The 26,376-nt window shown below is 37.5% G+C and overlaps 1 protein-coding gene across 1 annotated transcript in view; it reads left to right on the top strand.

Annotated features, from left to right (window-relative positions):
- LOC116824001 (desmoglein-4-like) overlaps positions 1–20,807 on the top strand; it is a 34,821-nt gene extending 14,014 nt beyond the window's left edge. Inside the window, exons 8-16 of the mRNA XM_075061964.1 lie at positions 1,703–1,888; positions 3,801–4,072; positions 7,016–7,158; positions 8,788–9,009; positions 10,445–10,822; positions 15,970–16,118; positions 16,480–16,543; positions 18,273–18,493; positions 19,780–20,807. Of these exons, the coding sequence (XP_074918065.1) occupies positions 1,703–1,888; positions 3,801–4,072; positions 7,016–7,158; positions 8,788–9,009; positions 10,445–10,822; positions 15,970–16,118; positions 16,480–16,543; positions 18,273–18,493; positions 19,780–20,721 (2,577 nt within the window). The 3' untranslated portion in view covers positions 20,722–20,807. The remainder of the gene's footprint in view (positions 1–1,702; positions 1,889–3,800; positions 4,073–7,015; positions 7,159–8,787; positions 9,010–10,444; positions 10,823–15,969; positions 16,119–16,479; positions 16,544–18,272; positions 18,494–19,779) is intronic.
- Positions 20,808–26,376: the final 5,569 nt, after the last annotated feature.

Raw genomic sequence — 26,376 nt, forward strand, 5'->3', positions numbered from 1 at the left:
CATCACAGAGATAACCAATGGAGCCCTTACTCATTCTCAGGAGAACTTTCTCCTATGAACAGTCCTATCACAAAGGTACTATTCACATGAACAAATGCTCACCAACATAGGTAAGCATTCCACAATCTGGCCCATGGTCTACAGCATAGGCACTGACTCCGTGGGTGCTCCGTGGTCAAGAACCCAGAGTAAAAAAGGAGTGGCTGCTCAGCACCCAGGAGTCAGAGTTTGAGTGTGGAATGTGATGAGTTCTGTGCTGCTAACAACTTCTGCCCTTGGGGCAGGGAGTTTGTTTATAAAAAGAGGCAGGGTGATTAAGATAACAAAAAGCTTGTCATTAAATTAAATTAAATTAAAGTAAGGCTCATTAGATGATCCTGAAAGCATTCCCAGGCACTCCAGTTAAAACATAGGAAACAAAGGGTAGGAATAAATAGTCCATTTTCAGAATGGAGAGAAGTAAATAGAAGTTATCCCCCACCTTCCAGGGGCTTGTACTGGTCTGGGATCAGTGCTGTTCAACATATTCATAAATGATCTGCAAAAAGAGGTAAACAGTGACATGGCAAAGTTTGCAGATGATACAAAATTATTGAAGATAGTTAAGTCCAAAGCAGACTGCAAAGAGTTACAAAGGGATCTCACAAAACTGGGTGACTTGGCAACAAAATGGCAGATGAAATTCAATGATAGGTGCAAAGTAATGCACATGGCAAAATATAATCCCAACTATACATACAAAATGATGTTGCCTAAATTACCTGTTACCCATCAAGAAAGAGATCTTGGAGTCATTTGCAGTACTCTGGAAGCACTGTTTCCAGAGTACTGCAAATTCATAAGAATCCTTCTCACTGTGCCTGTATAATCCTGAACTGTGGAACGCTCATTCTCCTGCTTCAGAAGACTTAAAAATTATCTCCAGTCATCAATGGATCAGACACAACAGAATAATGTAGCTGTCCTTAACGTGTATCAAAATAATACCAGGGAACCTAGATGTAATTAAGATTGCTGACAGTTTCATCCAGAAAGCTATAGTAAGACATAATATCTTTAAACTGTTAGTGAAGACAGCTTGTAGGTGATTGCCATGATCTTAATATTCGCTAAGTCATGATAATGTAACTATGTGGTTCATAACAGATGAATCATTATTAAAATAGTAAAGATACCAATGATAGACCCATTCAATAACTAGAATTGAATGAAAAAAATGTATAAATATGCTGAAAATACCGCCCCCCAACTTGCAGAGTGCCCCCCCAAACACACACACTTCTTCAAAAGCATCCACTAGCAAAAACAAAAGTCAGCACCTCTGGTCTACACACACAATTCTGATGGCAAATGCAGAGGTTCCTTTTGCATCTCATGAAACCAGCTAGGGTGTTGTTCATGCATATGAAGTGCGGGACAAATTATGTAGTCCATGTGCAGGATTTTTTCAGTCCTTATTCATGGAAAACACTCATTGACTTCATACAGGATGATTTCACAGACATCTGAGGCAATACACACATTTGAATTAGCAATCAGAACCACACCTTATCTGGGGCACATGATATTTTCACAACTAGTATTGATTGTGAAGATAACATATCTCAGAAATGTAAAACCAACATATGCCTCTCTGTAGTGCTTCTTCATTACAAAATATCTTTTCAGTACTTGTTAACAGAGTGTGCATCTGTCATTCTAGTATTCAGCAACTATTGTGGAAAATTCACTCAGTTCAGAACTGCTACGGATACAAGTTCTGGATGCTGATGAACAGTTTTCGGACAACTGGTTGGCAGAATTTTTCTTTATAGCTGGCAATGAGGAGAACTGCTTTGAATTCATAACAGATCCAGCAACTAATGAGGGTATTCTGAGGGTTATTAAGGTAAGGATGTCTAAGTATTATAATTCACAGATTTTAAAATGACATTTCCATATCATTAAGGGCCAAAATTCTGTGTATAAAATGGAAGGGAATCCCAAATCATGCACTCCCTGTGTATAAGTTGCAAGAGAATCCTATGCTGAGAGTAGAGCTGGATACTTTCTTTCCCCTAGCTGGGGAAGGGGCTATGGCCCCATAACCATTTCACACTGACTGACTGACTTTATATTTCTTGGTTTGTATCATCACACTAAGTGATGATACAAGCAAACTGCAGATTCTTAAGGGGCAAGCTGCACTTGCTTACAGCTTGGAATTCCCAGGTATTCCATTCACCGGCTAAAGATCTCTTTAGCCTGGGTCCAGCACTGTCCCCAGTTCAGTCTTCATTCCTCAGGTGTTTCCAGGAGTCTTCCTGGGTGAGGAGTCAATGAAGAACCAAGATGATGTCACTCCCCTGCCTTATATAACTTTTGCATGTGGTGGGAACCCTTTGTTTCAAAGCTTGCTTCCCATTCCCACCATCTCACACAAGGGATGCTCATGGTATGCCTCCGTGAGAGAGCCTCTCATCAGGACTCTCCCTATAGTGCCAATGACTGTGTTCTCCTTGTCTTTACAGTTTGCTTTTGATGCCCCTATTCATGTTCCTTACCAGAGCTGTGGTTTACATAGCTACTATATGCACTGTGTGTACTCATACAGCAGAATACATTGGCAAGAGCAAAGACAATAAAAGTTAAGGCTAACATTCCTTCCTGCCATTGTGGCAAAAACAAAGAGTAAAAAAGGGGATGTCAATTTTAACTTTATATTTCTTGGCTTTTTTCAGCTTAATGTGACTTTGATTAAGCACAATATTTTGAATATGGATTTTTTTCTTTAGGTTCCCCCATTAATAGTTATATGCGCTTTGTCTTAAAGCATATGATATATCTATAAGAGCATAAATATTTTGTTATTTGTTTTTAGAATTAGAAAACTAAATTTAGAGTGATACATAGAATATTAGCTTTCTGAGCAAAGCCCCGTGTACTACGTGATTATGTGACTATGCAAATAATCACATAATCCTCCTCTTTTGTAAAGCAGCCACATAAGTCTCTCTTTTGTGGCACATAAAAGACCCACCAGAGGCTTGGAGAAGTAGGATAGAAGAAACTAGAAGAGCAAGGAGGCTAAAGAAAAAATATCAGCTGCAGAAAGAGACTTGAAGAGGGGTTCCTGCCCCTGCCAAGTCTGCTGGATCAGAACCCCCCAATCTCATAAAATGTAAGAGCTTTACAGAACAGGTACACGCCAGCTCCCTCCTTCACAGTGTAAGGGTTCTACTGTCATGGAGCTGGAGCAAGCTGGCAGCAATGAGGCAAGCAGCCTGGCTTCTCCTGTTGACATCTTTGGAGTGCTGCAGCTGGGATTGTGTCTCCCCTGTTTCCTAAGATTTACTCTGGGCTGCGTTCTGGTGTAGTTTGAGTTCAGTGGGACAAGCATCTGGTCCTGGGATCCTGCTCAGCTTTAACTTTAATGGCTTCCTAGCTGTAGTCCCTTTCGCAGATCTCCTCCAGACAGCCCTGACTCTCAGAATACCTTCCCAGCTGAAGAGTACATGGCTTTCAAAAATCCTAGGCTTGCTTCAATAGACAAAAGAGCCCCTGAAGCAGTGAATCAGCTGGCCCCAACCACCTTTACAGAGAACCAAAGGCGGGGGCAGCCCCTATCCCTGTCATGCATGTGTTTTGGACTTCTCTCGTTCCCTGCTGTCCAGTCAAAGGACATCCCTTTCTAACGGCAGCAAGAGAGAATCTGCTGGGAATAGAGGGGTGGGTGGGTGTTCATCAACTAAAATTAAAGAATCAACTGAGAGTTCATGGATTTGACTAAGTTTCTATTTCTTTGTTTCTAACGTTTTTAGCCGCTGAATTATGAATACATGCAAAGTTATCCACTGAGTTTTGGTGTTAGAAATAAAGCTGCATTCCACCATTCAGTTGCTACTCAGTATCAAGTTATAGGAATACCGCTAACAATAAAAGTAAAAAATGAGATAGAACCACCATGCTTTAGTCCATCTTCAATGAGCTTTTTTCTGCCAAGAAGCTTATCAGTAGCTGCCATGTCTAATTACATGGTTGGAGTATATACAGCCACTGATGAGGAAACTGGAAAAACTGCATCAAATGTCAGGTAAGACTGTCTTTACTCTCTGTGAGTAACATCCTCTCCCCAGCATCCAGCCTGAATAATGATGTGAGCACCTGAGTACCCAGGGAGTGGAAGGAATCCTCTATTCCAGACCATGAAACAGAATCAGAGCCTGGGGTGGATGCACATTTCAAAACAAGAAAGATTTCAAAAACTAAATGAAGCAATAAATAACCATTTAAATAATTTGAAAATGTTTCATCATAACAGGTAACAGATACATTTCAAACAAAGCATATAGGAAAGTCAGCAACAATACTGTCTCTTCATTTCTAAAAGATATTACACAGCAATGTATATTCTAAAGAAACAGTTTTGTATTCATGACATCCCTGTATTGCCAAAGACAATTCAAATAGTTTCATGAGTATGGGACCTTGCCCAGCCAATGTTTAGCTGGCTGGTCCTAATGAATATTAGCTGCTAAGGAAAAAAATGGTGCTAAATCAGTTTTAGTCACATGAGATTATCTGGTCTGATCTGATTGTTTGTCCTTTGAGGATTTATAATATATTACATTAAAAAAATACATTAAAAGAATATACATTCTGTGAAGTCAAGCACTCGAAAGTTAGAAAATGTCAGTGTTATGGTCACCTAGGAATCCTTAATTCTAGTTCCTTGTGCATTCAATCTAGTCACTGAAGGAGGCTGGAGTCTTATGGGAAAAAAATTGTATGAGATCATGTCTTCAAAAACTGTATCATAACACATATGAGCAAAGGGGTCAAAATAAGTTTGCACAGGTAACCATGAATCTGGCATCTCCTAATTTTTGAGTGTTTGATTTTGCAATCTAAATAACTCCCTTTTTAAAAAAAGGCTTTTTTGTCATTTCCTTTTTAGAAAAATATAAAAACAAATTCTTTTATGTGCAACTGAAACTGCCCAAGTCCCCTCAAGTATCATCAGCAGGTGAACCTTGGATTTTTATCTCTGCAGCACAGAATTCTACTACTTAAACTACAAAAGGAAAAGACTTCCCCCCACAGAATGTACTGTTGATTATATGCCCTGGATCCCAAGGGTGATAATGGGGAGCCCAGCCAAATTTTTCTACACATCCTGGAAAGTGAGAGGTGCCTTCCCCTTTCTGTGCCACAAGAAGGGGTGCTAGGGACATGTGCTGGGTCTGGAGCATGCAGTGGGGAATTTGGCAGAGGGGAGCCTATACCAGGTGTTCTTCCTACTTCCCTGTGCTTTGGCAGCTGCCAGGCATTCCCAGTGCATGCTTTGGTGGAAGCAAGGGCCCAGCTCTTTAGAATGTTCATGTTTAGTTATATGTTAATTTGTTAAACTGCCCAAATTTTCCTTAGACTTAAATGCAGAAGGGGGGAAATGCTAGTGCCTAACAGTTTATAACTGAGCTGAACCTGAATAGAAATTAATTAGACAATGAAAGTCTCTCATCTAGCCTTGGGGTTTTCTCCCTGCCAAATTTGAAAGATCTGCTGCAAACAATGTTGTTGTCCGTTTCTCAGTAATTATAATAGGAGGAAAAATTTTAAAATCACAATATATTTTTTATAATGGAAAGTAAGAATAGCTTAAATATAGAGGTCACTACCAGCTCATCCTATAATGTATTTCTATTGAAATCAGTGATAACTTTGCAATTTATTTCACTTTGTGTCTGTCTGTTCATAGAGATTATCAACAGGATAATTTGCAGATGATTTCCATGGGAGCAAGATTAGTTCCTAGTGAATATATATTTATCTAAATACATACCAACTTACATATATAGGAAGAGAGAGTTCAAAAATTTTCCATAGAGCAGAAGATAACATAAAAAGGCATATAACTATATGATGTGATATCATACTGTTCAATGGGATTTCAGTGGTACTCACTGGTGTTAGGAAGGGTTTGCAGGATTAGGCCCTACATTACTATTAGAATGGGATGCCATGTTAACTACAGCATGGATCTGGGGAAATATAGGGACAAATCTTTCAATCCATATTCAGGTATTTTTCAGACAATCTCCTTTTGAAGCCAATGGTATATTTGCCAGATTAAGGACTATAGAATTCACACTTTATTGTACGTGGAAGTATCTTAAAGTGACAAATATTTTAAAATTAACAAGTATGTAGCAGTATATTACAATATAATGAGCTTATACTAGGGGATTCTGATGACAAATTGTATGAGGTCTGCTTGCAAGGTTTAAAATGTCACCAGATCTCCTGAATAAAATTATTCATTTATTACATGGCTGATTTTCTATCATGCTAATTCAGGGATCGGCAACCTTTGGCATGTGGCTCGCCAGGATAAGCACCCTGGCGGGCCGACCCTGTTTGTTTACCTGCCTCATCTGCAGGTTTGGCCGATTGCGGCTCCCACTGGTCATGGTTCACCACTTCAGGCCAATGGGGGCTGCAGGAAGCAGCATGGGCCAAGGGATGTGCTGGCTCCTGCTTCCTGCTGCCCCCATTGGCCTGGAGTGGCAAACCGTGGCCAGTGGGAGCCGCGATCGGCTGAACCTGCAGACACGGCAGGTAAACGAATCGGCCTGGCCCACCCGGGGGCTTACCCTGGTGAGCCACGTGCCAAACGTTGCCGATCCCTGTGCTAATTATACTGAATGAAGGAAAAGTAGTGTGCAGGCTGCTGTAAGATATATTTTAAAGCTGTAATGAACATTGTACTCTTATGCAAAGTCATAGTTTATAAAACCTGCTAGTATATTTATATTTCTCCAACACATTAAACTTTATTTCAATATAAATGTTAAGTTAATAATTTTCTCATAAAAACAAAATTTGAGGCCACATCTTCAGCTGATGGAAATTGCTGTATCTCCATTGAAACCAAGGAAAGTATGCTAATTTATACCAGCTGAATATCTGGTACTATCTTGTTTGTAGTACTTTACATTAAACATAGTCCTGAGTAGTTTTTGTAAACCAAAAACAGATATCGGATTGGACACGATCCAGGTGCCTGGTTCAGAGTCAACCCCACAACTGGTGAAATCTTTTTGAACAAAATTATTGATCGGGAGTCATCCTATGTAGTCAATGGGTTATACAGAGCAAAGTTGCTGGCTATTACAAGAGGTAAGAAAATAGATTTACCCTTTGTCATTTTGTATTTATTTATAGAACAGTCCTGGCCCTATAATACTGGTCTCCTATCCTATTAAAGTGGCTATTTCTCTGAACAAAAAGTATAAGATGGAGCTGGTCCAAAGCCAAGTGTTTTCACATGGAAATCTTCCACAAAAAATGAAAAGAACTGTAACTTTCATCAAAAAGTTTCAAGAAAAATTTTGCTTTTTAAACAGAAACTGGAAAACCAAAATAATAGTTTTAGTATTTGATAGGAGTTTAGGTTTGTTCCTTATGTCCTTTATTCTCCTCTACAGGCTGGGATCCCCAGCTGTACTACATCTCCCAAAATGCATCATACTTCCCTTGTTGGTGAGGAGAAGCTGTCCATCATGGAGTTTCTGACTCTGATGCATTATGGGAGATGTCATCCAGCTGGGGATTCCCTCCCATAAAGAAGAATGGGGCATGAGGAGCAAACTACAACTCCCCCAAGGCACTGCAACTCTCATTTTCAGCCATAAGTTTTCAGTTTTTGGCTGAAATATTTAATGGAAAAATTGAGATTTTTGCACCGAAAGCATCCACTCTTTAGCTGAAAACCCAATTAGCCACTGAAAATCAGTTTAGATGAAAAATGTTGACTAGCCTTAATATAGGTCTGATTCTATAAACCATTATTCACTGGAGTATCTTCAATGGGATCACACATGAGTAAGATTAGCAGGCATAGGCTGTTCTAAAAATTATGTAACTAGTTTCCTTCCCTCCAGTGTTAGCTGAGATCAAGTGTAACTAATACATATGAATCAATCACTACCAGCCTTAAGTAGTCCTGAGCTCAGGCATTCTAAGCTCAGCTAGTAGAGTGATATTTATTCTTATGGCTGCCACCTTTGAAGACATGGAGGATTTGAGTGTTTTGAGAGCTCTGAAATAATAAATGATGATCATCATCATTTAAAGATTTAGAACCAGCAAGGATTCTAATGACAAAACATTGCCATGAAAAATGTGGATGTCTTCCAAATATACTACTGAACAGCCCAAAGCTCTAGCTTCTGGAGCAAATAATTGTAATATAAGTTTGATTTGGGATATTAATGTGGCCTGTGTTTGTCAGTTGTGAACAATGAGTTGGAAAAATGTTGAAAATGTCCCATAATTAAAAAAAATAATCAGAAACAAATGCCCATGCATTTTTCCTGTTGTTCAACCACCTTTAGTTGTGAAGCCAAATTCTGTTTTCACTTACATCCATGGAAATCCAAAGTGACGTCCATTCCTACAAATCTTTACTTATGCATGCAACTAGTCCCACTGATTTCATTGAGACTTTAATGGGCACTAAATCAATTGAAGTCAATGGTGCTACTCTGGATTTACACCTGTGTAACTAAGAGCAGATTTGGACCCCTTCACTTAGCACACCATCAATGTGTGAACAAATAAAGTTAGGCTTGGGTTAAGTTAGAAATTTGATTCTTGAACTGTAATTTTAAGAAATTTGCTAGCATTATTTATCATGCTGTATTAGTATTTTAGACTGTGATATAAAAGAGAAATAAATGTTGTGCACATTTTGACAGACATTTACAATCCCTTGAATACTTCTTTAACACCAATTATTGTTGACAGATGCTCCTGCAAAAACTTCCACTGGTACCATTGTGCTTGTAGTTGACGATTCCAATTATAAGTGTCCAACTCTTAGTACTGAAATGAGAAAAGTATGTATGAGTTCTCCCACAGTTATTATCACAGCAAAAGATCTGGATGGTGATACACATAGTCCTCCCTTTACATTTACCATAGCTAATCAGCCTGCAAGAGGTTCATGGAGTATTAGACCAATAGATGGTGAGTGAAGTTAAATTTTTATAAAATAGTAAGTCATAGAAATAAAAACTCATTTAGGGTTTTCTTGCTTGCTTGTTTATGTGTAAGATTGACGACAAAGATAATCAAGCGTCTAATAGAAATTAAGATGAACAATACAGTTATTGGGCCTCATTGTGATCTCACTTGCATAGTTTTTATATTGGTATAGTTCATCGACTAACTGGAGTTGCTCCTGATTTTCAACTGTGTAAGATGAGAAAGAGGCTCATTATTTGCATTTTCTCTAAAATTATTAGCTTTAAAATATAAACCTATATGAAGATTCCATGGGACAGCTATGCTTTTGATTTTATTTTGCTGCACTGTAATTATGGTGTACAGGGTATATAGCTGAAGAGGGTCTAAAGCTAATCTAGTAAATATTTTGTTTTGTCAATTGCCCAAAGAGTTCTGAACATGTCATGAAAATCCCAAATGTATTAATTATATGATGTTATCCATGAATTTCTTGCTCAACAGAATACTTGATTTATGAAATGAGTATAGTAGAATTGCAAATACAATTTGTATTACAATCTACAATCCTGAATCCATTGAAGTTTTTTGCCACTGACTTTAATGGAAGGAGTGTCCCTTACATTAGTTTAATACATTAGTTACATAAATTACAATGTGCTTTTCAGATTCTATTTTAAGTTGTAATAGTCACAGATTACTCTTTCAGTTAGCTATGTAAGACATCCAACCAGGGATTAGAAACAATATCACATGACTTAAAGAGTGACTGTTAGCAAGTGGTGTTCAAACCATGCTGTAAATACAAGTCCACATATTTTGTATACAGTAAAATCCCCCCCTTTCTGGGGAGGGGGGTGTTTATAAACAAGTCACTTCAAAATAATCTCCATACCCAGTTCCCTAGATTTCTTTTTCAGAGGAGTGCCTCATCTCCTTGTATGCAGGGTGGAGTTAATAAACCACACTTGCAACATAGTCAAGAAGGTTCACTAAGCATCTCCCAGAGTCAAAACCTACCAAGAAGGTAGGTTGATAGGAGAACCTGCCACGTTACACCAAACAACACAATGTAAATTTTGAATTGAATATACATTATTTTATTCATAGTACAATAGCACCTAGAACCCCAACTGGGATCTAGGGCTCAATGTAATAGGAATTACACAAATATATAGTAAGAGTAATCATTGTCCTATCCTTTTCTGCTTTGTCCATTTAAACACAGACAAGTGAAGTGATGTGCCCCATATCACAGATCAGGTCAGCAGCAGAGCCAGGACAGAAACACAGGCGGGTTCAGCATGAGAATATCATTTTATTCTCAATCTTCTTATTCTGTATTGTAAACACCATAATGAATTGCCACAAAAGGTGTAGAAAACAGTAAATTTAAAGCAGAATTCTTAATTTAAATAATTCTTTTTTTTTTCACAAGGTTACTCTGCAGAACTGAGAACTCAAAATATCGAGTTTTTCATTTATGACGTCTATGTCCATCTGATGGATAATCAAGGCAGAAGATGTCAACGACCACAGAGAATTCCTTTGCAAGCCTGTCTTTGTGATAGCCTCCTGATTTGTACTAGTGGTGCTACAGAAACATTATTTCCCGAAGACGTTACAGATGATGTGACGATTGATGGTGGTCTGGTCACTATTGGTGGTAGTATTGTTACATCTGCTGATACTGGGATTGGTTATACTGATGTTTATGGACATACTGGTCCTTATATAGGAGTCCGGCAGGAGGGAACGACTACACTTGGTGGTGCTGCTATTGCTCTGATGTTTCTTGGAGGCTTAATATTTGTGTGTAAGTATTCAATAAGGTATGCTATTTAATGACATCTCTATGCAAGGAGTACTGTTTTACTCTTTCAAAATAATTTTTATTTTTTTTTATTAAAACACAGATGCACAGAGTATCTCTATGGAAAAAAAGAAGCATCCTTTAAATAATATGAATTTTTGCATGTAGTTTATTCAGCAATTATTTTTTCTGTCCTTTTATATATAGCTTTTTCCTAGAACACTACCCTTATCAGAATAAGTATCTTATTCTGCTCCCACTGAAGTCAATGGGAGTTTAGGCAGGATCAGAAAGAAGTGTGGAGCTTAGGATCAAGAGTCAGTAAAATCTGGGCAAAAGGAGGCTCTAAAACTTTACCACAACTTGCATTTATCTCAGTAACATAAATGAGCCACCTTATTTCAAAACATTTCTAAAAAGTGTGGTTGATGCTACACTGAAAATAAACCAAAAACTAATAAGAACCCAATCCTGGTTTCAGTAACGGCAGAACAAAAAATTTCATGGACTTCAATGGTAGCAAGATCAAGGCCCTAATGTATAAGTCAATTTCTCAGCTGGTGATCATTATGCTGATGAAAATTAATATTTTCTGTGAGAACAACTAGAATACATCACTTATTTAAATATGTCCTCATTTTTCAAACTGGAAGTTGTGGTCTGGGGAGGAAAAGAATGAATCCATCCACATTGTCATGTTTCAGCAGTAAAAGTGGTATATGAACTTTAGAAATAACCTCCTATAATGCCAGAATCACAAATGATGACAATTTTCAGCAGTATGACCACTCTAAACATGCTGGTCAGAAATGAAGAGTATTCTGAATGTCCTTCTAACAACATTTTGAAATGGTCTGATTCACAAATATTGGTTACATCTACAGTAGGAATTTAATTTCTTTCCCATTTTAGTACTTTATTTTTAAATCCTTGATTACAATTGGCCAGATAAAAATAGCTGTTAGGCACCCATTCACTTTCAGTGAAAGTTATGTGCCTAGCTGCACCATTTTTGCCTTCTAAAACCACCTCCATAATCAATAGCTGCCAGGGTAAACCATGGCCTTAATTATGTAATGTGACATGTATGGGCAGATCTGCATGCATCACCTAGCTGCATTGGCCCATTGTTATAAGGCACTTTGTATAACCCACAGCCCACTCCCCTGCATTTTACTACTTTCTTAAAGTCAGTAGAAATTACAAGTTATTTGTAGGTAATGGCCAAAGAAATTCCCCATCCTTAACTTGTCTGTTCCTTGGCTCTAAACATTCAATTTCCCAAACAGGACATGTATTTTCTTTTTTGTGGTTTTCAGTATAATCAATTTATTTATAAAGTATTCTTTCACCAAGATTCTTGGGGTACAATAATTCAGTAAAGCACAATAAAAACATGTTGAAAACCATCCTATTCAAACATCAGGCCAACAGGACAAATCAATGGGAACCAAAAGTGGAAGAGAAGGTCATAAATGTGGGACCAAATAGACTACATCTTATGTATCGTGGTCCCCAGGTTTTGAGATTTTCATGTGTCTTCCCAAATGCCTAAATTTCGCATACAAATCACTGATGAAGCTATTTATAATTATAAGAACCACCATAGAAACACCTATAGTTACGGTAGTCTGACACTTTTTCCATTTTAAGACCCTGCTTATAATTTTGCCAAACTTAATCTGTTCAGGCTGAAATTTTCCATGCCAGGTTTCTGCCTCAGGCTGATTTATTTTTGTTGTCATTGAAAGTTTCAGCTAAAACAATTCAGCTGTTTCTGAGAAGTAGGTTAAGGGAAATACACTGTTGTGCAGATATTAAAATATTCTTATAACTATTTGATTGAGAAGCTCTACATTTCCATGCTTTGTTGTCCCCATGAAAATCAGACCAAATTTAGCCAAGTAATAAGCCTCTGAAAATCAAATTTCTCACTTGCTCAGTAGAGACGTATAAGAGTTTGGTGGCTAAATTCTTCAGATTCCATCTCTGCTAGGCATGTTTCAGTTCAGGACTGCAGAGCCCGTAGCAGAACTTTTCCTGCAGTTTCACCTCTTGGCAGCTGAAGTCCACTATGTTCAGCTTCACGGGAACTCTCCTTTGCTCTCAATGATCCCATGCTGGTGCTCAGGCAACAAAGAGGAAAAGAAAGAAGCACCCTGACTGGAATGTAGAGGGGTGAGGCACAATGAAGGGCAGAAAAGAAGAATAGGAGCAGTGAGAAAGAGAAAAGTGGGGGGAAGAGCTGGAGTAGATGGGGGAGGAGCTGAGTGGTGGAGGTGGATAGGTTCAGAAGGGGCTGAAGGAAGGAGGCATGGGGGCAGGATGAACAGAGAGGGAGGGAGCAGGAGCCACAGAGCTGGAGAGGAACAGAGTAGGAGAGAGGCAGGAGTATATAGGAGCAGAGATTGACAGACATGTGCCAAGTGAATTGGAACAAGAAGGGGAACATGTTGGAGGCACAAGGGCAGAAGGATTTATAACCACTAGAGCACACTCCCCTCCAGAACCTGGAACTGAAGCCATTATTCGTGAGTCTCAGCATGGTGTCTAGCAAATAGCTGTGAAACCCACTGGCAAGTATGTATGTCATCCCCTTCTAGTGACAAGTCCACATAGAGGATAACCTACCACTGCAACCACTGACTTTGTTATCTCAAGTGGTAGAGGTATGTGCTGTGGTCTGAAATGGTAGAGCTCTCTACCCTATTGGTGTCTCATGTGGGGACCATATGGTTCCACATACTGGCAATTTTCAGTTTGCTTTTTAAAAAACCTAGGAAACAACATTTTAAAAACTGCATTAAAAGAATGTTAAGATTGCAAAGTCAAACTCGGACTTTAGGAAATGCCAGAAGTAATTTTGCCTGTGAACATTTATTTTGGCCCTCTTGTTCATATACATTATGCTACAATCTTTAATTATGTGATCACATACTATTTTATCCACAGGACTTCTGCCTTTTTCAGTGCACGGTATTGTCAGGGTTAGAACATAAGAACGGCCGTAATGGGTCAGACCAAAGGTCCATCTAGCCCAGTATCTGTCTACCGACAGTGGCCAATGCCAGGTGCCCCAGAGGGAGTGAACCTAACAGGCAATGATCAAGTGATCTCTCTCCTGCCATCCATCTCCATCCTCTGATGAACAGAGGCTAGGGACACCATTCTTTACCCTTCCTGGCTAATAGCCATTTATGGACTTAGTCACCATGAATTTATCCAGTTCCCTTTTAAACATTGTTATAGTCCCAGCCTTCACAACCTCCTCAGGTAAGGAGTTCCACAAGTTGACTGTGCGCTGTGTGAAGAAGAACTTCCTTTTATTTGTTTTAAACCTGCTGCCTATTAATTTCATTTGGTGACCCCTAGTTCTTGTATTATGGGAATAAGTAAATAACTTTTCCTTATCCACTTTCTCCACATCACTCATGATTTTATATACATTTATCATATCTCCCCTTAGTCTACTCATTTCCAAGCTGAAGAGTCCTAGCCTCTTTAATCTTTCCTCATATGGGACCCTCTCCAAACCCCTAATCATTTTAGTTGCCCTTTTCTGAACCTTTTCTAGTGCCAGTATATCTTTTTTGAAGTGAGGAGACCACATCTGTACACAGTATTCGAGATGTGGGCGTACCATGGATTTATATAAGGGCAATAATATATTCTCAGTCTTATTCTCTATCCTCTTTTTAATGATTCCTAGCATCTTGTTTGCTTTTTTGACCGCCTGTGCACACTGCGTGGACCTCTTCAGAGAACTATCCATGATGACTCCAAGATCGTTTTCTGACTCGTTGTAGCTAAATTAGCCCCCAGCATATTGTATGTATAGTTGGGGTTATTTTTTTCCAATGTGCATTACTTTACATTTATCCACATTAAATTTCATTTGCCATTTGTTGCCCAATTACTTAGTTTTGTGACATCTTTTTGAAATTCTTCACAGTCTGCTTTGGTCTTAACTATCTTGAGCAGTTTAGTATCATCTGCAAACTTTGCTATGTCACTGTTTACCCCTTTCTCCAGATCATTGATGAATAAATTGAATAGGATTGGTCTGAGAACTGACCCTTGGAGAACACCACTAGTTACCCCTCTCCATTCTGAGAATTTACCATTAATTCCTACCCTTCGTTCCCTGTCTTTTAACCAGTTCTCAATCCATGTAGCCAGTTGTCATGAATGAGTCTCTTATCTGTAGAATTCTTGCCTCATGCATTTTAGAAGTTGGAAGGTATATAGTGAAGGAAGCAGGGACTTCTAAGAAGAGAAAAGAGGGCCTCATAATTAAGGCAGTTGAATGCTGCCCTGGAGAAGTGGATTATATCTCAGTCTCTGCCATAGAGTTCCTACATGTTTCTGGAGTCAGTTGGAGCTATGCTTTGAACATATAAAATTGTTAAGTACTCTGAAAAATCAGGCCTGAGGGGTCTTCAAGTTGAGCACCCAAAAGCAATGGATATTTTGACCTTAATCTCTCTCTCTCTCTGCCTTAGTATTTCCAGTTGTAAAGTGGTGATAATACTTCCACCTCACCTCTCCATAATCTTTGTGATGTATTCAGATATACCCATTTGGTGAATAAGGCAGAGTCTTTTGGAAACTACAGCATGTGATCATGTAGTTAACGATTGTCTCATAATGCATATACATAAGAGGTCTGAATTAATATTGCCAGGGCAACCTTAATTTCTTTTTGCTTAGGTTCTGACAGTGACTTCAGAGGTAAATGTCTGCTAATACATGTAGATTCAAGTTACCCTGAACCTGCGTCTGCTTGGTTTTAAAGTGTTACTGATATAGCTGTATGGACCAAAATCTGTTCCCAGTTATACTGGAGTAAATCTGGATTAGTAACTCCACTCTGCTCCAGATTTACTCCATTGCAAGTGGGAGCAGAAGTTCTCCTGATGACAAAATAATATGTGCATTTTCATAAAGTCACTAGTGATTCTGAGTGTCCCAGTTTTTGAGTTTCCAACTTGAAAATCTTAAGGGAATCAGATTTTCAGAAAGTGCTGATCACTAGCCCTCTGAGGAAAAAGACATCTGAAGACCTAAATCTAAGATGTAGATATATACTCAGAAATGGACATACATTTTAAAAGATAATTGCTTTACTTTTTTGTTTCTTTCTCCATTAGTGTTTCCAATTTTGATGGCAATGAGTGACTGTTGTGGTTATGGAGCGAGACCTGTAGGTGGCGTTGGGGCTGGATTTGAGCCTGTACCTGAATGCACAGAAGGAGCAATTCATTCATGGGGAATAGAAGGAGCACATCCTGAAGACATGGTCAGTCCACAGATTGTAAAAACACAGTTATTTGTACTTAGAATTAATTCTATTATAATGCCTAAAGTTGGGACAGTGATTGTGGTGCTGCTTCTTTTTTTAAATAAAGGAATTGATAGTGCAAACTATTACGCATGCAACTTTATTCATTGACTTACATAGGACTTAAGATGCTTGAGTGAATACCTGAGTAAAGTTGCAGGGATCAAGCCCAGAATTTGTAAAGTGTTACAACTGACCTTTCCTTCTCGTAAATTACAAATTAAAAAAATGAACAAGGTAAAAAAAGAGAAAAAAATGGAAATTCACCCCAAATGGTGATCTTAGTGCATATTGAAATAGCTGAATTATTATTTTCCAGACTATCAAAGGCATCAGTGCACCACAACCAGTTGCCACTGCAGGTGACTTTGTTGAATCCTCTGGTAAGTAGACACTCAATTTCTCTAAATTTTGTAATGCAGAGAGCCATCTTTCAGCATGGAATGTCCTTTTGATATAAAAGGCCATTATCTGATTTAAAAGGTTTCCTTTTCCAAGCAAGGACCCAATCCTGGAACATTTACTCATACAAATAGTCTCATTGAAGTCAGTGGGATTTGTCATGTGAGTAAAGGGCTACTTGTGTGAGTACAGTTTAAGCCTTAGATACATTTAGATTTGAGCCTTAGCGATGTGTTTAAGAAATAATTGTTTTGAAATAGTTGCCAATGCTTTCAAGCCCAAATACATCTTTCTTTAACATTCCAGTTAGCAAATTATTTTTTCCTCATCAAAATTAACTATGTCAGGTACAGCATAAGAAATATAAGCAAAAATCATTTTAAGTATTGGAATAATGTAATTCTCAGTAATAGTCAAAGAGTTCAGTTCTTCCCTGACTTTAAGCAATGTTTGGCATCAAGATGGGTGGGGACTGCCAGGGAGCTAGCTTCTTTTCCCTTATCCTTTGTCAGCCCATACACAACATCCGCTACAGCAGCCTTTGTGATGCTCTAATTTACACCTCTCCCTTAGAGATCTTATGCCAGTGGAGAATCAGTTTAACCATGGCTCTTCCTTCCCCAGTACTCCCCCTGTGCCAAAGCATGAGGTGAGGCTGGCCGACACAGCAGCAACCTCCACTAGGTTGATGCCAGCAAGGAATTTCCTTCCACAAATTGTATTCTATGATGGCCCTTTATAGACAAAAATGTTGTTACCCTCAAGATAAATCAAAAGATGAAATCTTATGGTTCTGAGAATGGGAACTTCTATTCATTGATGTCAAGGGGAGCTTTGCCAGAATAATGACTATAGGATTAAGACATTTGCAACTTCATTCCAAACCTTCTCTTCAGTCCTCTTGCAAGAGCATGTGGGCCAAACTCGAACATCAGTTAAGATCAACAAAGGTGACTGGGTATAAATGAGAGCAAAATTTGGCCTATGGGTATAACTTACCACAACCATAGTGAAGACAATAGTGACTGAGCAACTAATTGTTTTAGTACAAGTTGACATTTGAGACCAATTCATTGATTGATCTCATACAAAGACTTCTGGAGAAAAGAAAATTCCACACAACATACAGAACTTTAAAAGGAGTTTTTCATTCTGCATTCGGAATACTATTTTTATATACTTTAGCTATTGCCTTTTATTTTCCCCCCAGAAACACTGCTTTTGAACAATTATGCACAGCAAAGACAGAAGGGTCTTTCTATTCTTAACATCCACTAAACTTATGAACGGATTTTCAGTAAGATTATAGGTGCACACTTATGCATGTCCATATATTAAAGTACAATATCAGACATACTCATGCAAGTCCCTGATATATGCACACACGACTACATAGTCACCTATCATGTGCATATGCAAATCAAGGATTTTTTCAAGCACATTCTGTATTGTGTATGCAAATACAGCCCCAGAATTTTACAGAAAATCAGGAAGATTGTAAGTGTATATTTGCATGCATTTACTTTTCATTGCAATTCCACTACTTAGCACTATGGCACATGCCTGTGTGAATCTGTGCCCAAACTGCCCTTACCTGATGGCTTACTAGGTTTTTTTTTAATGTTTGTAGTAATCAAATGGTAAGCAATTAATTTCAGTGAAAGTTTTCTTCACCGTGTATTGTAGGATAATATTGTTTTCTATTTTCAGACATTTATACAAATACATATGGAGGAGGAGGAGCAGTGGTAACTTCAGGACTTGAAGAAACTAAAGGGCTCGGAACAGCTGTAGGTTATGGAACAACTAGTGGCTATGGGGCAGCTACTGCCTATGGAACAATGGGGAAAAAAGAGTCAATTGGAGGGACATTAAGAGAATATAGAGAAGGAGGAGTAAATATGGCTTTCTTAGACAGCTACTTCTCGGAGGTAATTTATCTACCTGATTTTTAATATATTTGTCTATATAATGTCAGATTCTAATTGGATTTACACTTGTATAACTGACAAGTAACTTCAATGAAATCAAAAGGGTTACATAATATAAAATGGTGTATCTGAGAGGACAATCAAGCCCACTGTGTACCTTGATAAGAAAAAAAGGAATGATAAATGAAATTGCTTTATATGTTGTTGATATAATAAATCTGAATGCTCAATAGCATTTTGCATTAAAGTCCCCTTGTTAAGGGATACAGTGAACATTTTCATTAATTGTCAAACTGGTTATTAATATGATTTTTCATTGCCTTGGTTAGGATTAGAACTGACAAATAACTCATAGCAATTCATGTATTTGATGAATGTCATTTTTCTGTTTGTAAATTTTTTATGAATAGATCATGAAATTCTTGAATATATATTCAAAATTTCTCATGAATTTCTTCATCAAATAATGCATGGTTAGTGCATAGTTCATGAATTGTGAATATTATCACTTCACACTGTCTTGTTCTTTTCTTATTGTCTCTGTTCCCTGAATGGATGACTAAGGTAACTAACCAACACAGTGTGAAATGCAAATTGTATATTCAAATATAAAATTCAGTTTTCACAATGTTGATTAGTTATATAAGTCATTTAAATGTGGAATAGAAACAATATCATGGGACTATGTTGTTAGATAACAACATGACCTTTGAGTCTCAAATGTTAAACTAAATATGCTAGCAAAATTCATTTTTGGTGGATATTTGAACTCAAATTTCATTCTTCATGAGTACTTGCCTGAGCAAAAGCTTGATAGGTTAAATATTCACAGAAAGCAAGCATAAAAGGGTGATAAATACTGATAAGTAGACATTTTATTAAAAATTCACACATATTAATGACTACATTTTCTCACTGCTTTTATCCACTTGTAGTTGTAATGACCTGTGTTCTGTGGTATTATCACAGTAGGTCACATTCTTCCTGGGAGTTCATGCCCACTTGAAACATTACAGAGGCATAGCTCTGCAGCTCTTCTGCAAGAGGCACAACAGATGGAAGATAATGCACCATGACCAAAGGTTCAGGGGCCTAGTTGTTAACAGGCAAATCACAATGATCCTTCCAATTATGCCTCAGATAGTCAACATCTCTTTCTCCTGTTTTTGACACTAAACCATTAAATTCCTTGTGAAAATCACCAGTATAAAGATTGCTTATATTTGATCTCATCCGATCTAAATAAAAAAGTCAGTCTAATTCTGTTTTCCCCTTTTCTCCTCCAGAAAGCATTTGCCTATGCAGATGAAGACGAAGGCCGACCAGCAAATGATTGTCTACTAATATATGATCATGAAGGAATAGGTACACCTGTTGGTTCTATTGGCTGCTGCAGTTTTATTGGAGAAGATATTGATGACACCTATTTAGACACGTTAGGACCAAAATTTAAGACCTTGGCAGAAATCTGTTTAGGCAAAGTCATCGAACCCATTCCAGGTGTTAGTGCTACCTTTCCCAATATTGAAAGTGATCTAAAGCTGCCACCACCTGGAACTACGATCATCGTTAATGAATCTTCATCTGTGCCTCCCCCTGTTGGTAGTACAACAATTGTTACCGAAAACACTTACACATCTGGTTCTACCCTACAGCCTGCAAGGCCTGTACCTGATCCTTTGCTCCATGGTAATGTAATGGTGACTGAGACTTACACATCCGGCTCAACTTTTCAACCACCCACACTAAGTGTCGATCCTCTTCGTGCATCAAATGTTGTTGTAACAGAAAGGGTGCTTGCTCCTGCCTCTGCCTCTGATTTGCGCGGCATTCTAGATATTCCTGATCTAACAGATGGGGCAAATGTTGTAGTCACAGAAAGGGTAATTGCACCTGGTTCAAGGCTACCCCCTTCTTTGAGTATCCCTGATCTTGCAGATGCATCAAATGTAGTGGTGACAGAACGAGTGATTAGACCTGCCTCTGGTCTGCCAGGCAATTTAACTATTCCTTCTGAGCTATCAAATGCACAAAATGTAGTTGTTACAGAGAGAGTAGTATCTGGGCCTGGCATGGGGGGCATGAGCAGCATCGGGGGCCTGAGCAGCATGACTGGTCAATTGCTTAGCGCTGACACTCATCTTAGCCAGACAGTTGGCTCCGTCTCCCCTGGTACATCTCGAAGAAGGGTAACAAAATACAGCACAATACAGTATGCTAATCAGTAAGGTTTTTATCAGTACATTTTTCTGCAGAGATCACGTTTTACATTGAAATTTTTAACTCTTACTAAATATACCGAAGTATATTTTTATTATTTATAACTAGCAAATAGTACTAAAATTCCTGTGATTCTTGTCTGAGTAAGAATCTCATAAAGCTCTCCAGTTTCAAAGTGAAACACAGAAACATTGTCAATGGGGGAAAGTTCAGGTAAGCAACTTTAAATATTTTCTTTTATTATTACAAATGCAGTGCTAAAAACAGATGGTGACTCCTCTTCCATAACGTGGCCTTTTGCATATTGTCAGTGTTAAGAGTGAGTATTGTTCATTCAGAAGATTACTCTCTTAACATAGATTAGTCAGCTTGCTCTCTGTTTCCCTGCCATATTTCTCAGGCAATATGAAAATGGAACAGCAGCAGAGCTGCGTTGGAATATTTAGGATCAATTTGAACAGTTCCTTTGGTTCAGGACTAACTGACTTATGCAGAGTCTATCCAGAGCAAAAATTTCATATTAGAAATCCATTTCCAGTACTTACTCAGCTAAGGTAAAATGAGCTTAAAATTGGTCCAGGAAAAAGAGCTTAGTATCAGAATGTGTCAGTGAGAAGGGTTCACTGTATGTGTATAATATTGAGCTGCCTGAATTTCAAATGGTGCCCATGCTGAGATATTTTATCCTATTATGACCTGTCATGATATCGTTGGCCTTTATTTAAATTGGGATTAAAGGCCTTTTACTGATTAACTGCCCCCAATGTGGCGTGGCAAGTGCAGTGCTGTCTCGGGAAAGGGTCATCGTTGTGACTAGTCAATACAATGTTTAACTAATCACCTTCAAATGCATCAGATTTACATTGAATGTTGTAACTATATGTTTTACAAAAAGTTACTTATCATAAATTATTCCCTTGCCACTAACATAATACAATGTATAGAAATAGTTACAAGCATAAAAATACAGTATATTCTCATTACTCACCACACCTCTCAGTAAATGCCAAGGCTTCCATCCTGAAGGGTTTGCCTCAAAACACACCACAGCTAGTCCATCTGATCTGGTAAGGGTATGAAACTATTAGTCACATCTGTGGCTCCACTAAACTTACTACCATAGTCTAATCAGCCATGACTACTAGCCTCAGTGACTCAGAGGTTCTTAGTCAGGCTTGTTGCCATATATTAACCAGAAGATAGTCTCCAATTTCTGAGTATATTCTGAGTATTACATTATATCTTACTAGTTCTCTGCACTAACAAATCACAAGGAAAGATCATCTTAGCTTCGTGTTCTGTGGGTACAACTGCAGTTTAGTTAAAGTGTTATAATTCTGATCTTGGCCATAGAAGTCGTTCAGGAGAAGAAAAGACGACTTGGGAAAACATAGCTTTGCTAGCACACAGTACAGAGACTACATATTTCATATCATGGCTGTACTTTGCATTGTATTTCAAAAGTGAATTTGAATATGTTAAATGGGAAAACTACATGGAAGTCCTTATGGATTTTATCATCTAAATTAAATTGGGTGTTTAGTTCCTATTTTTCCACAAGACGCCAGCTCAGCCAAAATCTCTGTTTACTTGATACTAAATAAATACAAACGGTAAAAATTTGGCCCCAAATTTCAGCTGATACTTAACAAAAAGTTGGAAATCTTTTATCCATTGCTTAGTGCCTCTGTGGATAGCTTACTAAATGCATATATGCATCACAGAATACATGAAGCTGAATGAACAAAATACTGAAATATAGTAGCTACTTTGTTTCAATTCTGTACCATATGTAAAGTATAGTAACTGTAGTGTACACAACAATACTTTAGTGTAAATACAATAAAATTATTCCTGAGGTTTGTTTTGTCACTAAACAACAAAATCTGTATTTCTTTTCCCTCTTGCTTTGCTCCTTCAATGCTGATGGGTAAGTTATTGAGGAGTTTACGAGAGTTGTATTAGGATAATCACTTGATCTCTGACATCACTTCCCATGGATTAAAAGGGAGGAGACTTAGTCACCTACCTAGACTGATTTATCTCATAAGATCTGGACAAAAAGTTTCTGAGCCTGATGTCATTTAAAGGCTTTTCTAAAATATGCTTTCTGAAATGCAAATTGGCCCATTGTCAAAGACAATGTGCAGTGCCTTCTGCACTGACATTACAGCTTAAGATACCAATGGCTTCCTGAAGTTTATCATAAAGCCCAAGGCTGCCTCACAAAACAGCTCTCCCATGGTATTGTATCCAGCTTCAAACCTCTTATAAAGCCATTTGTTGTGCTACTTATTCTACACATTAATGCTGGTGTACAGTCTCTTATGACCTGATTCTGCAATCTTCACTCAAGTTGGGTATCACTTAGGTTTTATTGAATTAAATGAAATTTTTCTCAACAGTAAGTCCTATGTAGTGCAAGTAAGGATTGCAGGATTGATCACTGAAGAAGGAAAACAGGTTACTTCTGTACACAGGCTTATGGTTTCATGACTGAGTATTGCAAAATATCAAGTTCAGTACAAAAATCAAATGTTGTCTTTTTCACTCATCAAAAAGCTTTTATTAACAAAAATGACTTTGATGTAAAAAAGGATTTTTTTGAAAAATATCAGTGTTGTGTAAGTATTTCTCTAATCATCTTATGCAAATCAAAAATATTATCTCCCCCCCCCCCATGATATTCACTAGTTGTAAAATTAGGTTTCAGAAACACTTGCTGTATCCTTTTTTTACCCTGTTGAACAGGAATGTTGTATGATGTATCAGTGTTTGAACTAGTTATAGTCTCTTGCATGTCTAGGAATAGAAATGGTTTTAAAAAAAGGGAAAAATGTTTAAAAACCTGGATCTACTTTGATTATATGGTAGTTGCCTTTCTTTGTTAGTAATAATTTCTGCCAACTCTTTCTAAAGAACAGTAGTTTGATGTTTAGTGAAGTGTCATGAAAGAATATCCTAGTGTAGTTTTTTAATACTTGATTTCCAGTGGATCAAGTAGCAACAACATTATTCGGTTTCAAACTGCACTTCCAATGCATTTCTGAATATTAATTTTTCTTGCTGTGTAATTTCAGCTTTTTTAAAAAGTTTTCTTAGTAAGATATGGAAGTCTTTAGGTGACTACAAATTGTTGAACAAAAATGCATTTGGAAATATAAGAAATTATTCAGTTTATTAAAAATTCTGTACAAACACTTTTGCTAGACTTATTATTGCTGGAAATGGCATATAGTTTAATCCTCATTAAGAGATATTTAGTTTAATTTTGCTTTCCTTCAATTATTGTATAAAAGTATGGTTTCTGCCTTGGTTGTTTAATAATGTTGTTTTATATGCAACATAAGTGCTGTTCAAGTTAGAAGGGCAAAACTGAATGCGAATATATATAGATTTCAATCCTGTTGCAAGCCTTTCCCACAAAGTATTCCCATTAAAGTGTGAAAGGCTTGGAGAAGCAGGTCTACAACTTTTATATTTGAGCCTGATCCTGCAGTTTTACAGAGGATGAGCTAAATCCTCAACTGGTATAAATGGTGTAATGCCATTAAAGTCACTGGAGCTATGCAAATTTACACCAGCAGAGGATCTAGCCTGGTTACTTCAACTGGAGCACTACCTGCCTTGGAACTGCAGGATTTAACTCTCTGGTCTCATTCCTGCTTCTTTTGGAATAAATAGAATTTTTAATATTGAGAGTAAGATAGGGCCCATTATTCATAACTCAAGAAGACTCATGCTTACAGTTTAAAAATGAAGAATATTATTAGAGAGTCTTCCTGTTTTGTCTGAGATAGTATAACCATACTCTTGAAATACTTTCTGCTAATGAATTCCCAGACAGCATCATTTCTCTTTTATGTTTAAACTAAATTTTACTTGTAGCCAATGAATGGCACAGAAATAATAAGATAGAGACAAATATCCATTTACAATATGTCATACTTTTTAAAGAAGTGCTGGTCAGGAATTTTCAGTCAAAATGTCTTTTGACAAAAAACAAAGTTTCAGCAAAATGTTCTGCAAGAAAATTTCAATTATGCCAAAATGTTTGGATTTTCAGTCAGAAAAATTGAAATGACCTATTTTATTTGGGGTCAGGTTAACCTGAATCAAAACATTTTGGTTTGTGCCAGTTCAACATTAATCTGTGTATGTTTGTGTTGATACAGGGCTTCACATGCCCTCATTTGCCTTTATAAGGCAAGCTCCCTTTCTGGATGATATTTCCTATGATGCCCCACAGTCTCCTTTCTGGCTGAACCATTGGATTGCATCTTGGGAGATTCAGGCCATGTAGGCCAGCCCATACAAAAGAATAAGGGGATGAGGCACCTACACTACAACTTCCATGAGACATTGCAGCAACTCGGAAAGATACAGTTTAATGTTGAATCGAGTCAAAATAAAACATTCAGTTTGACAAGTGGAAACAAAACATTCTGACATTTCTGAATCAATCATTTTCTGAAATTTCCATTCTATGAAAAATTTTGATATTTCAACTTTTCAACTCAATTTGTGACAAAAACAGATTTTGAAACATTGGAATTTCCCATGGGACACAAATTCTGAATTTCAACCAGCACTACTTTTAAAATGTTTTATTTGCAAGTAGTATTTTTTTTTAGAAAAGTACATTTTTTAATTTTTAAAAATCTAATTTATCACTATATTTTGCTGTTAAATCTTGACATTCTTTCCTTCAGTACTCTATACAGCATTGCAAACAATTGATTTAAATATCTGGGCATCAAGTTCTATCTTTTATTCATCATTGATCATTTGCAAATATATATTGATAATATAGTGACTTCCCTGGGAAGACTGCAATATAATACAAAGAGAAGTACTGGAAATGGCAACATTTCTCCTTCATTTTCAGTGTACTGAGAAGCCTCCCATTACTTTTCAGTGTAGAAGCAAAATGGAGGCAGAATAAAGGATCAGATATGCTCCTCTTCTGCCAAGCAAATCTATGGGAGTTATGTGTACAGGTCAAGGATAGCCTATGGCCCTAAATAATATCATATTCCAATTGCACTGAAAACTTATGTAAAAGGAAACAATGACAAAAAACATACTTGTGATATTTTCAAAAAACAATCATATGACCATAAAAAAGTCACTTTCTTGTTGCCGTTGATATTTAAAAGGCCATCAGAGGTATTCTTTGGAAGGAATATGTATTTCAAGATGCAGTTAAATAAAGTATAAAATGAAATAGTTAATCTAAGAAGCTAAATAAGTACTCTGAAGCTGTTTAACTGACATTTACCATGTAGACTGACTTTTGATATTGATTATGCATTAGCAGATTTATTTGCAAGTAAGTTTGTTTAGCTGATTTTATATGTATTGTCTATTGATTGGCTATATTTTTGTACTTTCTCAAAAGCCCTAATAAAGTGATAATAAATACACTGTATTTATTGCAGATTTCTTTTCAGCTTGTTCATTAAAAGTTTATTTAAAGTCATTCAAACTCTAGGTGTAACGGATGGTAATTTTACTCCCATAGGTCCCAGTCCTACAATGACTCCATGTGTATGGTGCCCTCTTGGCTTCAATGTAGCTCTGCATTGGTGCATGGATATGTCTGTGTGGAGTTCATGGCCAGATCAGTGCTTTAGGAAGAAAGGGTGGTCTTGTGACCCTGG

The sequence above is a fragment of the Chelonoidis abingdonii genome, chromosome 2 (assembly GCF_003597395.2).
Source record: "Chelonoidis abingdonii isolate Lonesome George chromosome 2, CheloAbing_2.0, whole genome shotgun sequence".
Lineage (NCBI taxonomy): Eukaryota > Metazoa > Chordata > Testudines > Testudinidae > Chelonoidis > Chelonoidis abingdonii.